This window comes from Macaca thibetana, chromosome 11 (assembly GCF_024542745.1).
Source record: "Macaca thibetana thibetana isolate TM-01 chromosome 11, ASM2454274v1, whole genome shotgun sequence".
NCBI classification, from domain to species: Eukaryota; Metazoa; Chordata; class Mammalia; order Primates; family Cercopithecidae; genus Macaca; species Macaca thibetana.
Window position 1 is genome coordinate 119,168,882 of NC_065588.1, and position 14,625 is coordinate 119,183,506.

General features: G+C 46.1%; 1 protein-coding gene across 1 annotated transcript in view; it reads left to right on the top strand.

Annotated features, from left to right (window-relative positions):
• CCDC62 (coiled-coil domain containing 62) overlaps positions 1-14,625 on the top strand; it is a 56,648-nt gene that overhangs the window by 36,445 nt on the left and 5,578 nt on the right. Inside the window, 1 exon segment of the mRNA XM_050747971.1 lies at positions 4,596-4,745. Within this exon segment, the coding sequence (XP_050603928.1) occupies positions 4,596-4,745 (150 nt within the window).

Genomic DNA, 14,625 nt, shown 5'->3' on the forward strand with positions numbered 1-14,625 from the left:
AATATATGGTGGTTTAGTGTGTGAAAAGATGCACAACATTGTTAGTCATTAGGGGAATGCGACTTAAAACCACATTGAGATACCACTTCATACCTATTAGAATGTCTGGAATTTAAAAATGGATCATAGCAAGTATTGACTGGAATCTGGAGCAGCTGGGACCGTCATACACTGATGGTGGGAATGTCACTGGTACTTTGGAAAACATCTGGCAGTTTCTTAAAATGTTAAATATACCCCAGCACTTTGGGAGGCTGAGGCAGGAGGATTGCTTGAGGTCAGGAGTTTGAGACCACCCTGGGCAACATAACAAGACCCCGTCTCCACAAAAAATTTAAAAATGAGCTGGGTGTAATGGTTCATGCCTACGGTCCCAGCTACTTGGGAGGCTGCGGTGGGAGGATTACTTGAGTCCAGGAGTTTGAGACTGCAGGAAGCCATGATTGCGCCACTGCATTCCAGCTTGGGTGACAGAGCGAGACCCTGTCTCTAAAAAAAGAAAAAAAAAAGGTTAAATATACACCTACCATATGACCTAGCTAGCATTCCATTCCTAGACAAACGGAAAAAAAATGTGTCTATACAGCTGGGCGCAGTGACTCACGCCTGTAATCCCAACACTTTGGGAAGCCAAGGCGGGTGGATCATGATGTCAGCAGTTCAAGACCAGCCTGACCAACATGGTGAAACCCCCATCTCTACTAAAAATACAAAAAAAAAAAAAATTAGCTGGGCATGGTGGCGGTTACCTATAATCCCAGTGACTTGGGAGGCTGAGGCAGGAGAATCGCCTGAAACCGGAAGGCGGAGGTTGTAGTGAACTGAGATTGTGCCACTGCACTCTAGCCTGGTCAATAAGAGCAAAACTCCATCTCAGAAAAAATAAAATAAAATAAAATGTGTCTATACAAAGACTTACTATACATGAATATGCAAGCAGCTTTATTTGTATTACCCAGCACACCAGAAACAACCCAAATGTCCATTCACAAGTGAATGGCTAAATCACTGTGGTAATAGGTTAGTGCAAAAGTAATTGCGGTTTTTGCCATTACTTTTTTTTTTTTTTTTTTTTTTTTTGAGATTGAACCTTGCTCTCTCGCCCAGGCTGGAGTCCAGTAGCATGATCTTGGCTCTCTACAACCCCCGCCTCCCAGGTTTAAGCAATTCTTCTGCCTCAGCCTCCCGCGTAGCTGGGATTACAGGCACACGCCACCACACCAGGCTAATTTTTGTATTTTTAGTAGACGGGGATTGCACCGTGCTGGCCAGGCTGGTCTGGAATGCCTGACCTCAAGTGATCCGCCTGCCTCAGTCTCCCAAAGTGTTGGGATTACTTTTAATGGCCTGCCATTGCTTTTAATGACAAAGACGATACTTACTTTTGCACCAACCTAATATATCCACACAATAGGATACCTCTCAGCAACAAAAAGGAATTATTTATACACATAGTCACATAGGTTAATCTCAAGATAATTACACTGAGTGAAAGAAACAAGAGGGACACAAAAGTTTGAACGCATTAATATAAAATTCTAGAATATGCAAATTAATCTGTGTTACAGAAAAGAGACAGTGGTTGTCTGGGAATAGGGAGGGAGGCACAGGGCAGAGGAATTCCAAAGGGGTTTGGGTGTAATGAATGTGTCACTATTCTTTGTGGTCATGGTTTCAGGGATGTATACATGTGTCAAAACTCATCAGAGTGTACATTTTAGTTGTATAGTTAGTTGTATGTCAGTTATACCTCAGTAAAACGGTTCAGTTTTTTTTTTTTTTTTTTTTTTTTTTTTTGAGACGGAGTCTGGCTCTGTCGCCCAGGCTGGAGTGCTGTGGCCGGATCTCAGCTCACTGCAAGCTCTGCCTCCCGGGTTCCCGCCATTCTCCTGCCTCAGCCTCCCGAGTAGCTGGCACTACAGGCACCCGCCACCTCGCCCGGCTAGTTTTTTGTATTTTTTTTAGTAGAGACAGGGTTTCACCGTGTTAGCCAGGATGGTCTCGATCTCCTGACCTTGTGATCCGCCCGTCTCGGCCTCCCAAAGTGCTGGGATTACAGGCTTGAGCCACCGCGCCCGGCCTTTTTTTTTTGAGACAGAGTCTGGCTCTGTCGTCTGGGTTGGAGTGCAGTGGTGCAGTCTCGGCTCACTGCAAGCTCCGCCTCCCGGGTTCACGCCATTCTCCTGCCTCAGCCTCCCCTAGTGGCTGGAACTACTACAGACGCCCGCCCCCACGCCCAGCTAATTTTTTTTGTATTTTTAGTAGAGACGGGATTTCACCGCGTTAGCCACAATGGTCTCCATCTCCTGACCTCATGATCTGCCTGCCTCAGCCTTCCAAAGTGCTGGGATAACAGGCGTGAGCCACCGTGCCCAGCCAAAGCTGTTGAATTTTTTAAGTTATAACTATGAGGGAAAATATTAGCTATTACCTTTTTTAGCTCTTGGAGACTCTTTTCCAATGTTTGCATCAGTTTTTCTGAGGCAGTACTTAACATTGCATGCCTACATTCCATATGTACACACAGATAAATTCAGCAGATGTTCGTTAAACATCTACATGTCAGGTCAGTAGTGATCATTGATGATAGAAATTAGAAATTAAGTTTTCTTTAAAAAAAAAAAAAAAATCAGGTGGTGGCTCAAGCCTGTACTCCCAGCACTTTTGGAGGTCAAGGCAGGGGGATCACCTAAGGTTGGGAGATTGAGACCATCCTGGCCAGCATGGTGAAACCCCGTCTCTACTAAAACACAAAAAATTAGCTGGGCATGGTGGCGCATGCCTGTATCCCAGCTACTCGGGAGGCTGAGGCAGGGGAATCGCTTGAACCTGGGAGGAGTTTGCAGCGAGCCAAGATCACACCACTGCACTCCAGCCTGGCGACAGAACAAGGCTCCATCTCAAGAAATTAAAAAAAAAAAAAAAAAAAAATTCAGGCCAGGTGCGGTGGCTCACGCCTATAATCCCAGTACTTTGGGAGGCCGAGGCGGGCAGATCATGAGGTCAGGAGATTGAGACAATCCTGGCCAACATGGTGAAATCCCATCTCTACTAAAAATACGAAAATCAGCTTGGCGTGTGGCGCGCACCTGTAGTCCCGGCTACTCGGGAGGCTGAAAGGCAGGAGAATCGCTTGAACCCAGGAGGTGGAGGTTGCAGCGAGCCGAGATCGCGCCACTGCAATCCAACCTGGCGACAGAGTGAGACTCCATCTCAAAAGAAAAAAAAAAAAAATCAGTCTAGGCCCCTTCGAGAGCAGTTGGCAATGACTCATTTTTGTGCTAAACTTCAGATCCCAAAGTTGAAATTTAATAGGAATAAATGAAGGCACATACCCACATATTTTTCAAGGCTTATAAGCCTTTAATGTTGTCTTATTTTGCAAGTATTTTGACATGCTAAATACAGCCTTGACAAGTTGGTTGAGGAGAGTTAACTAATGTCTAGGATTCTTTTATCACATGGGTGTTACTTCATTAGCTGTAGCAAGTTCTGTTTAAGTCAAATTATTTAACTGAGTAGGTTCTAAGAAATAAAAGGGGTTGGGTGCAGTGGCTCATGCCTGTAATCCTAGCACTTTGGGAGTTCAAGGCAGGTGCATCACCGGAGGTCGGAAGTTCAAGACCAGCCTGGCCAACATGGTGAAACCCCATCTCTACTAAACATACAAAATTAGCTGGGCGTGGTGGCGGGCACCTGTAGCCCCATCTACGTGGGAGGCTGAGGCAGGAGAATCACTTGAACCCAAGAGGTGGAGGTTGCAATGAGCTGAGGTCACACTATTGCACTCCAGCCTAGGCAACAAGAGCAAAACTCCATCTCAAAAAAAAAACAAAAGAGGCCGGGTGCGGTGGCTCACGCCTATAATCCCTGCACTTTGGGAGGCCGAGGCAGGTGGATCATGAGGTCAGGAGATCGAGACCATTCTGGCTAACACGGTGAAACCCCGTCTCTACTAAAAAATACAAAACAAAATTAGCTGGGCATGGTGATGGGCGCCTGTAGTCCCAGCTACTCGGGATGCTGAGGCAGGAGAATGGCGTGAACCCGGGAGGCAGAGCTTGCAGTGAGCTGAAATCGCGCCACTGCACTCCAGCCTGGGCGACAGAGCAAGACTCCGTCTCAAAAAAAAAAAAAAAAGAAAGAAAGAAAAGGAATTAATTTAATTATTCTTATTTTACTATTTGATGTTCTGCTTTGCTTTGTAACACCTAAACCAAAGAAATATTCACAGGTGATCAGGTGTAGTGGCTAACACCTATAACCCTAGCACTTTGGGAGGCCAAGGCAGGAGGATGACTTGAGGCCAGGAGTTCAAGATCAGCCTGAGCAACATAACGAGATCCCACCTCTACCAAAAAAAAAAAAAAAAATTAGCTGGGTGTGGTTGCACACACGTATGGTCGCAGCTTTTCAGGAGGCTGAGGCAGGAGGATCACTTGAGCCCAGGAGCTTGAGGCAGTCAGTTGTGATCATGCCACTGCATTTCAGCCTGGGTGACAGAGGAAAAGAACAAAAGAAAAAAATATTCCTAGGTAGTTAGCATTTGTGTTTGTAAACCTAAGCATTTAAAGGTGCCTCTTAATTTCCTGTAGGCTTCAACTGTGTTACCCTCCCAGGATGATTTCTCGCCCACGAGCAAGCTCCAGCGTTTGCTGGCGGAATCTCGTCAGATGGTGACGGACCTGGAGCTGAGCACGCTGCTGCCCATCAGCCATGAGAATCTCACTGGCAGTGCCACAAATGTATGCGTTTCATTTTCTCTTGACTATATTTGTCACATCCAAACGCACCACTGAACACCAGTGTGCAAATATCACCGGCAGGGTGGCCTTTCTGTTAGAGGAAGAGTTTCTGTGTCTCTAGGGAGGAAAGGGAACATGCTTGTTTTAAGGAGGAAAAAGTTACACTCAGATGTCACTGGACCCAAACTTCCTCTTTCTAATGATCTGGGGCATATGAAGATAAATTCTTGGGGATTTTTTTTTGGGGGGTCAGGGTACAGAGTTTTGCTCTTGTCGCCCAGGCTGAAGTGCAGTGGCACGATCTCAGCTCACTGCAACCTCCACCTCCCGGGTTCAAGTGATTCTCCTGCCTCAGCCTCCCAAGTAACTGGAACTAAAGGCATACTCCACCCTGCCCAGCTAATTTTTGTACTTTTAGTAGAGACGGGGTTTCACCATGTTGGCCAGGCTGGTCTCAAACTCCTGACCTCCAGTGATCCACCCACCTTGGCCTCCCAAAGTGCTAGGATTACAGGCGTGAGCCACAGCACCCAGTCGGAAATATTTTGAAAAACAAATTTTATTATACAAAGTTTCAAGTCCAGGCCCGGTGGCTCATGCCTGTAATCCCAGCACTTTGGGAGGCCAAGGTGGGTGGATCACCTGAGGTCAGGAGTTCGAGACCAGCCTGACTAACATGGAGAAACCCCGTCTCTACTAAAAATACAAAATTAGCCGGACATGGTGGCGCATGCCTATAATCCCAGCAACTCGGGATGCTGAGGCAGGAGAATCGCTTGAACCCGGGAGGTGGAGGTTGTGGTGAGTCGAGATCGTGCCATTGAACTCCAGCCTGGGCAATAAGCAAAATTCTGCCTCAAAAAAAAAAAAAAAAAAAAAAAAAATAGAAAATTTCAAATATGCACCGAAATAGAAAGAATGGCACAGTCACTCACCTTTGACCACCATCAATTTTATCTTACCCCATCCATACACGTTTTCTTTGGAAGCATTTTAGAGCGAATCTCAGCATCATATCATGTCACTCATAAATATTTCATGATCATGATGTCTAACAGATATGGACTTTTAATTTTAATTTTTTTTTTTTTTTTTTTTTTTGAGACTGAGTTTCACTCTTGTTGCCCAGGCTGGAGTGCAATGGCACAATCTCAGTTCACTGCAATCTCTGCCTCCTGGGTTCAAGCGATTCTTCTGTCTCAGCCTCCGAAGTAGCTGAGATTACAGGTGCACGCCACTGTGCCTCGCTAATTTTTATATTTTTAGTAGAGATGGGGTTTTACCATGTTGACCAGGCTGGTCTTGAACTCCTGACCTCAAGTGATCCACCCGCCTCGGCTTCCCAAAATGCTGGGATTATAGGCATGAGCCACCCTGCCTGCCTCATTTTAATTTTTTTAATTAATTTATTTTTGAGACAGCGTCTTCCTCTGTTGCTCAGGCTGGAGTGCAGTAGCTATTCGCAGGCGTGATCACAGCTCACTGCTGCCTCAAATTCCTGGGCTCAAGTGATCCTCCCACCTCAGTCTCCCAAGTAGCTGGGACCACAGGCATGCACTACCATGCCCACTATGTTTCCCAGGCTGACATTGAACTCCTGGCCTCAAGTAATCCTCCTGCCTCAGCCTCCCAAAGTGTTGGGACTATCGGCATGGGCCACCGTGCTCAGCTTATTTATTTATTTTTCAGAGACAGTCTTGCTCTGTCACCCAGGCTGGAATGCAGGGCCAACTTGAACCTCCAACTCCCAGGCTCAAGTGATCTTCCCACCTCAGCCTCCTGAGTAGCTGGGATTACAGGTACACAAAACCACACCCAGCTGATGTTTTTATTTTTTGTAGAGACAGGGTCCCACAATGTTGCCCAGGCTGGTCTCAAACTCCTGGGCTCAAGTGATCCTCCTGCCTCAGCCTCCCAAAGTGCTGGGATTACAGGCGTGAGCTACTGCACCTGGCCTGGCTTTTCTTAACAGTGTCTTTTAAAAAGCGAAATTTAAAATTTTGATTACTTCCAACTTAAACAGGTTTTTTATTTTTTATCTTTTTAAAAACATTTTTTGTGAGATAGTCTCACTGTGTCACCCAGGCTGGAGTGCAGTGGCGCAATCTCGGCTCACTACAAGCTCCGCCTCCCGGGTTCGTGCCATTCTCCTGCCTCAGCCTCCAGAGTGGCTGGGACTGCAGGTGCGTGCCACCACGCCCAGCTAATTTTTTGCGTTTTTTAGTAGAGACGGGGTTTCACCGTGTTAGCTAGGATGGTCTCCATCTCCTGACTTTTTTTTTTTTTTTTTTTGAGATGGAGTCTCGCTCTGTCGCCCAGGCTGGAGTGCAGTGGCCGGATCTCAGCTCACTGCAAGCTCTGCCTCCCGGGTTCACGCCATTCTCCTGCCTCAGCCTCCTGAGTAGCTGGGACTACAGGCGCCCGCCACCTCACCCGGCTAGTTTTTTGTTTTTTTGTATTTTTTTAGTAGAGACGGGGTTTCACCGTGTTAGCCAGGATAGTCTCGATCTCCTGACCTCGTGATCCGCCCGTCTCGGCCTCCCACTCCTGACCTTTTGATCCATCCACCTCATCCTCCCAAAGTGCTGGGATTACAGGCGACCACACCCGGCCTATTCTAGTAGTTTTTTTGTAGATTCCTTAGGATTTTCTACACAATCATGTCATTTATGAATAGAGACAGTTTTATTCCTTTTTCCAATATTTATGCCTTATTTCATTTTCTTCCCTTACTGCTCTGGCTCGGACCTCCAGATGAGCGTTGAATAGAAGGAGGAGAGCAGACATCTTTGTCTTATTTCATGAAATACTCTGATGGCATTTCTTGCTTAGTCCTTCTTCAGATTGGTATTTTGTTAGATTCAGAGTTCCCTGGAGCATTTTCTATGTGACGCGAATAGATCCAAAACTAGAACATTAATCATTTTAGAATCAAGATGCTCCTTGCCATGAGCCTAAACAGGTAGTTGCAGAGATTACCTTAAAGAAGAACAGGATCTAAAAACAGAAGTTTTTCAAAGTATACCATGTGTGCCCTATAAGCTTTTCAAAGTGGAAACCGTGCTGGACTCTAGTGTTTCCTAGGAAGATTTCTTCTTCACGAGCTGTCTCTGAGGCATTAGTGAAGCATTGCATTTATACTGGGGCAGAGGAACGTTTTTATGCCAAAAGTGTTTTGGTGCTTAACTATCCCTTTAAATGTATGCAGTGAGGCTGCTGCTTCCCCTGTGTTTGGGGAGAACCTTTATGACTTTTCTGGTCATTCTTTGGCAGCTATTTCTTTAAAATTTATTTTTAAAAATTGAGATATAGGCCAGCCATAGTGCCTAATGCCTGTAATCCTAGCACTTTGGGAGGCCAAGGCAGATGGATCACTTGAGCCAAGGAGTTTGAGACCACCCTGGGCAACATTGGGAAATCCCACCTCTACAAAAAAAAATTTTTTTTTAATTAGCTGGACACCCTGCCATGCACCTGTAGTCCCAGCTACTCAGGAGGCTGAGATGGGAGGATCACTTGATCCTGGGAGGTCACGACTGTAGTGAGCCATGATCTTGCCACTGCACTCCAGCCTGGATGACAGAGTGAGACCCTATATCAAAAAGAGAGAGAGAGAGGATTCACATTTTATTATTTACATACAATTCACCGTTCTAAAGTGTACGATTCAGTGGTTTTTTAAATCATATTCATAAAATCGTGCAGCCACTACCCCTATCTAATTCTAGAATATTTTAATCACCCCAAAAGGAGACCCCACACCCACAGCCACAGCCACTGGCTACCACAATCTACTTTCTGTCTCTATGGATTTGTTGGACAGATAATTTTAATCAGAATTTGTTGAATAGAATTCAGGGGATCCATGAACTTTGATGGAATAAAGATTACATGCTAGTTTTTTTGTTTTTATATATATATATAGATAGATATATATATTGTTTTGAGACAGAGTCTTGCTCTGTCACCCAGGCTGGAGTGCAGTGGTACGATCTTGGCTCACTGCAAGCTCTGCCTCCCAGGTTCACACCATTCTCCTGCCTCAGCCTCCCGAGTAGCTGGTACTACAGGCACCCACCACCACGCCTGGCTAATTTTTTTTTTTTTTCGTATTTGTAGTAGAGATGGGGTTTCACCGTACTAGCCAGGATGGTATCAATCTCCTGACCTTGTGATCCACCCACCTCGGCCTCCCAAAGTGCTGGGATTACAGGCTTGAGCCACCACGCCCGGCCTATTTTTTAATTTTCATTTTATTTTTGAGAAGGAGTTTCACTCTTTCCTCCACTTCTTGGTTCAAGCGATTCTCCTGCCTCAGCCTCCTGAGTAGCTGATATTATAGGTGTGAACCACCATGCCTGGTTAATTTTTTGTATTTTTAGTAGAGACAGGGTTTCACCATGTTGGCCAGGCTAGTCTCAAACTCCTGACCTCAAATGATCCTCCCAACTCGGCCTCCCAGTGTGCTGGGATTATAGGCATGAGTCACTGCGCCCTGCCCAAATTCACATTTTCCAAACAAGAGTTATAGCAACAGATGTCTCCTCCTTGTCCTCGTGGCTTCAGGTTGTCCTTTCAACCTCTTCTTTAGGGTTTTATGTCAAATTCCTGAGATATAATCAAGCACTCCCTCACTTTTATCCTGCTAGTGTGGTGCTGTGTGTGTGTGTGCCTACACGTGTGTGTGTGCATGCATGTGTGCGTGTTTATCTGTCTCCATCAGAGTGCACATCAGATACCCGACAGGTGACTGCGTCCATGCCTCCTGCTCACTGTGAGCGCCTCAGGACCCTTCTCCACCTTGGCACCCTGGCTGCAGCACCCAGCATCTGCCACAGGGGGTCTCAGGGCCTAACTTGAATGGAACTGATAGGAACGTGCAGAAAAAAGACAAAGCTGGCCAGGTGCAGTGGCTCACACCTATAATCCCAGCACTTTGGGAGGCTGAGGTGGGAGGATCCCTTGAGGGCGGGAGTTCAAGTTCTGCCAGGGCAACATACCAAGACCTTGTCTCTACTAAAAATTAGCTGGACATGGCCAGGCACGGTGGCTCACACCTGTAATCCCAGCACTTTGGGAGGCTGAGGTGGGCGGATCCCTTGAGGGCGGGAGTTCAAGTTCTGCCAGGGCAACATACCAAGACCTTGTCTCTACTAAAAATTAGCTGGACATGGCCAGGCACGGTGGCTCACACCTGTAATCCCAGCACTTTGGGAGGCTGAGGCGGGCGGATCACGAGGTCAGGAGATCAAGACCATCCTGTCTAACACAGTGAAACCCTGTCTCCACTAAAAATACAAAAAAGTTAGCCAGGCGTTGGTGACCTGTGACTGTAGTCCTGGGTACTTGGGAGGTTGAGGCAGGAGGATCGCTTGAACATGAGGTCAAGGCTACAGTGAGCTATGATCACACCACTGCACTGCAGGTTGGGCCATAGACTGGGACACTGTCTAAGAAAAATAAAATAAAATTAGCTGGACGCAGTAACTCACACCTGTAATCCTAGCTCTTTGGGAGGACTACACAGGAGGATTGCTTGAGCCTGGGAGTTTGAGACCAGCCTGGGCAAGAAAGCAACACCCCATTGCTAAAAAATAAAAAATAAAAATTAGCCAAGTGTAGTGGCTCACGCCTACAGTTCCAGCTACTAAGGACGCTAAGGTAGGAGGATCATGACTTTGAGCCCAGGAGTTCAAGGCTACAGTGAGCCATGATCACACCATTGCACTCCAGCGTGGGCAACAGAGCAAGATCCTGTGTCAAAAAATGTATTTTTGTGAGAGTGTTTGAGCTAGAAAGAACTAGAAGAGATATCTAATTCCAACGTTACATTTTACAAGAAGGGAAAAATGACCAAATCTCTTTACTCAACATCCTACAGCTAGAATCAGAAAATCATTTAATTGGAAAGACTGTTGGCTCCAGATAGCATACATTTTCTGGTACATTAACTGATTCTAGAGATATTGGGAAGACAGAATTTAAATAACAGGGATTTACTTGGCAACATGCTTTACAAACCCCTCCCCCTATGCCTTTGTACTAAGTACAGCTAGGTACAGAAAAAGCAAATAATTTTGTTTAAAAATTCTTAATTTCTGCAATAAGGAAGCAGGGTAAAGTTCTGAGCAGCCTGTGTGCTTCTCCAGGGCTTTGCCATCTGTTGCTACAGACAAGGGTTGTAATTCAGAGCCTTGCTGTGAGACAGGCACTCTCCCACGTTGCCAGGGAGCATGAAATGATTCAGTCCTCCTGGCGGGGAAATTGGCAATGTTTTCTAAAAATCACCGAAGAACTGACACTTTGACAATGCAGTGTCACCTTGGGAATCTCTCCCACGGATACTTCTTCATGTGTATGAAATGGCATAGGCACATGTGTTTCTTTGCAGCATTGCTTTACGATAGCAAACGGTAGCAGGCCACCCAGTGTCCAGCAAAAGGGAACTGAGGGAATAAGCTGTGGTCCACCCACATGGTGGAGTTCTGAGCAGCTGCAGAACAGAATGAGGTGCTCTAGGATGTGGAAATATTTCCAGGTATATTGCTAAGTGAGAAACGTGCAAGATACTGAAGATTCATATGGCATTCCACATACGTAAGGAGATGCCCACAAGCAGTGGCTCACACCTGTAATCCCACCACTTTGGGAGGCCAAGGTGGGAGGATTGCTTGAGCCCAGGAGTTCAAGACCAGCCTGGGCAACATAGCTAGACCCTGTCTCTACAAAAAAAAGGTTTTTAAAAACATGAGTGGGGCATGGTGGAGCACACTTGTAGTCCCAGGCCCTCGGGAGGCTGGGACAGGAGGATCTTCAGTGAACTGTGATTGAGCGACTGTACTCCAACCTGAGCGATACAGCAAGAGCCTGTCAAAAAAAAAAAAAAAAAAGAAAGAAAGAAAAGAAAAGAAGAAAAGAAAGAGGATGGAAATAAGAATATATATTTGTACAAGGACACAGTGGAAAGATGACATAAATTTTACCAGTAGGAGGTATGAGGGATGAGGTAGAGGCGGGACTCCTCAGTTTATACCTGTTTTTATTATTTTGATTTTTAAACTATTCAAGAAAAACTCCAATAATTTAAAAATAGACAAAGAAGAAAAAAGGAGTGAGAGTAAGAGGAAGCACAGCTGAGCACATTGCCTCATGGCAGGCTTCCTCCTTGCCTCGAGGGTAGGAGTGGTGAGCAGACCCTACCATAAACTGAGCTTGGAGTTGTGCCTGCTGCATGGGCCTGGCCGTTCTGATTGCTGGCTTGAGATGGTTGGTGTTACCTGTCGGGGCTCTTGGCCTTTCTTGTGGCAGGCTGATAAAGCCTGCGAATCCCTTTTAGAATGAAGTTTTTCAATGAATAAGAGAAAACACAGCATGGTAGCAAGGCGCGGTGGTTCACGCCTGTAATCCCAGCACTTTGGGAGGCCCAGGCAGGTGGATCACCTGAAGGCAGGAGTTCCAGACCAGCCTGGCCAACATGGCGAAACCCCCTCTCTACTAAAAATACAAAAATTACCCGGGCATGGTGGCGTGCCTGTGATCCCAGCTTCTCAAGAGGCTGAGGCAGTAGAATTGCTTGAACCCAGGAGGCAGAGGTTGCAGTGAGCCGAGATCGCGCCACTGCACTCCAGCCTGGGCAACAGAGCGAGACTCTGTCTCAAAAAAAAAAAAAAGAAAATCAGATGGTAAAATACGTGGGCAATTTGCATAAAGAGGAAGCAGCATAAGTAAAAGCACAGAGGCCTGAAAGCACCCTTGGGTGCCCCTGAGGAACTGTGAGGGATCCCGGCGTGGGTGGAATGCAGGCCACACAGGCAGGAGGAGGTGAGAAAGTGGGCTCACCTGCAAGCCAGGGGTCACCACGGAATGCACCGGGGTCTTTCCGGGCATCATCTCCCCTTCATTCCTCCCCCTCACCTCTCCACTCCCCTCCTTCCCCTTTTCCCCACCCAGACACCTAAGCAGGCTAACGAGGCAGCGCAGCACTTAGAGTTGCTGATGCTTAACTACTGACCACTGTTTTCAACAAGGGTCACTTAGGGCTCACTGGATCAGTGCCTGTGTTAGGGCTGACAACGAGCCAGTTATATCTGGGTATTAGCTGATGGCCAGCGTGTAGCTGTGACACACATGATAAAGCAGACAGAGAAGTCCTTCTAGATTAGAGACAAAGGGGACCCCCACACATGAATGGGAAGTCAAGAAGCCTTTGTTGGATGGGTGGATGGCAATTGTATGCAGTCACTTCATTATATTTTGTTCATTTCCTAAGGTCTTATTTATTTATTATTTTTGAGACCGGGTCTCACTCTGTTGCTCAGGCTAGAGTGCAGTGGCACGATCATGGCTCACTTGCACCTCAAACTCCCAGGCTCCAGCGGTCCTCCCACTTCAGCCTCCTGAATATCTGGGACTATGGGTGTGTGTCCCCACGCCTGGCTAATTTTTTTTTAAGTATATTTTTTGTCTCCCTGTGTTGCCCAGGCTGGTCTCAAACTCCTGGACTCAAGAGATCCTCCCACCTCAGCCTCCCAAAGTGCTGGGATTGCAGGTGTGAGCCACCACACACAGCCCCTAAGATCTTTTTTAAATTGACAATAATTGTATATATTTATAGTGTATAGTGCAATGTTATAATATGTATATAATGTAGTGGAATGACTAAACCAGCTGTATCTATCACCTCTCAGATTTATCATGTCTTTGTAGTGGAAATATTTAGAATCTATTCATTTAACAATTTTGAAACATATAATACATTATTATTGGCTGGGCACAATGGCTTACACCTGTAATCCTAGCCCTTTGGTAGGCTGAGGCAGGAGAATCACGTGAAGCCAGGAATAGGCAACAATGGGAGACCCTGTCTCTATAATTTTTTTTTTAAACACAATACATTATTTATTTATTTATCTTTTTTTTTTCTTTTCTTTTCTTTTTTTTTTTTTTTTTTTTTTTTTTTTTTGATACAGAGTCTCGCTCTGTCACCAGGCTGGAGTGCAGTGGTATGATCTTGGCTCACTGCAACCTCCACCTCCCAGGTTCAAGTGATTCCCCTGCCTTTCAGCCTTCCAAGTAGCTGGGACTACAGGCGCCCGCCACCACGCCCAGCTAATTTTTGTATTTTTAGTAGAGACGGGGTTTCACCATGTTGGCCAGGATGGTCTCGAGCTCTTGACCTTGTTATTTGCCCACCTCGGCCTCCCAAAGTGCTGGGATTGCAGGCATGAGCCACTGTGCCTGGCCAGTACATTTTTATTAACCATAGTCATGGTGCTGTGCAATAGATCACTGAAACTTTTTCCTCCTGTCTAATCGAAACTTTGTACCTTTGATCAATAGCTCCCCTTTCCCCAACCACTCCCTCCCCCAGCCCCTGGTAACCACTATTCTACTCTATGCTTCTATGGGTGCCACATTTTTTTTTTTTTTGAGACGGAGTCTCGCTCTGTCGCCCAGACTGGAGTGCAGTGGTGCGATCTTGGCTCACTGCAAGCTCCGCCTCCCAGCTTCACGCCATTGAGCTCCACGTTTTTTAGATTTCATGTTTAAGTGAGATCAGGCAGCATTTGTCTTTCTGTGCCTGGCTTCTTTCACGTAGCCTAATGTCCTCCAGGTTCATCCACACTGTTGCAAATGACAGAATTTTGTTTTTATGGCTGAATAGTATTCCATTGTGTGTATATGCTACATTTTCCTGATCCACTCATCTGTTGACGGGCACTTAGATGGCTTCTGCATCTTGGCTGCGGTGAACATGGAGTAGAGTGCAGATATTTCTTCATCTAACATCTTATTTTTATTTTTATCTTTATTTTTTTTTGAGACAGTGTCTCACTCTGTCGCCCAGGCTGGAGTACAGTGGCGTGATCTTGGCTTACTG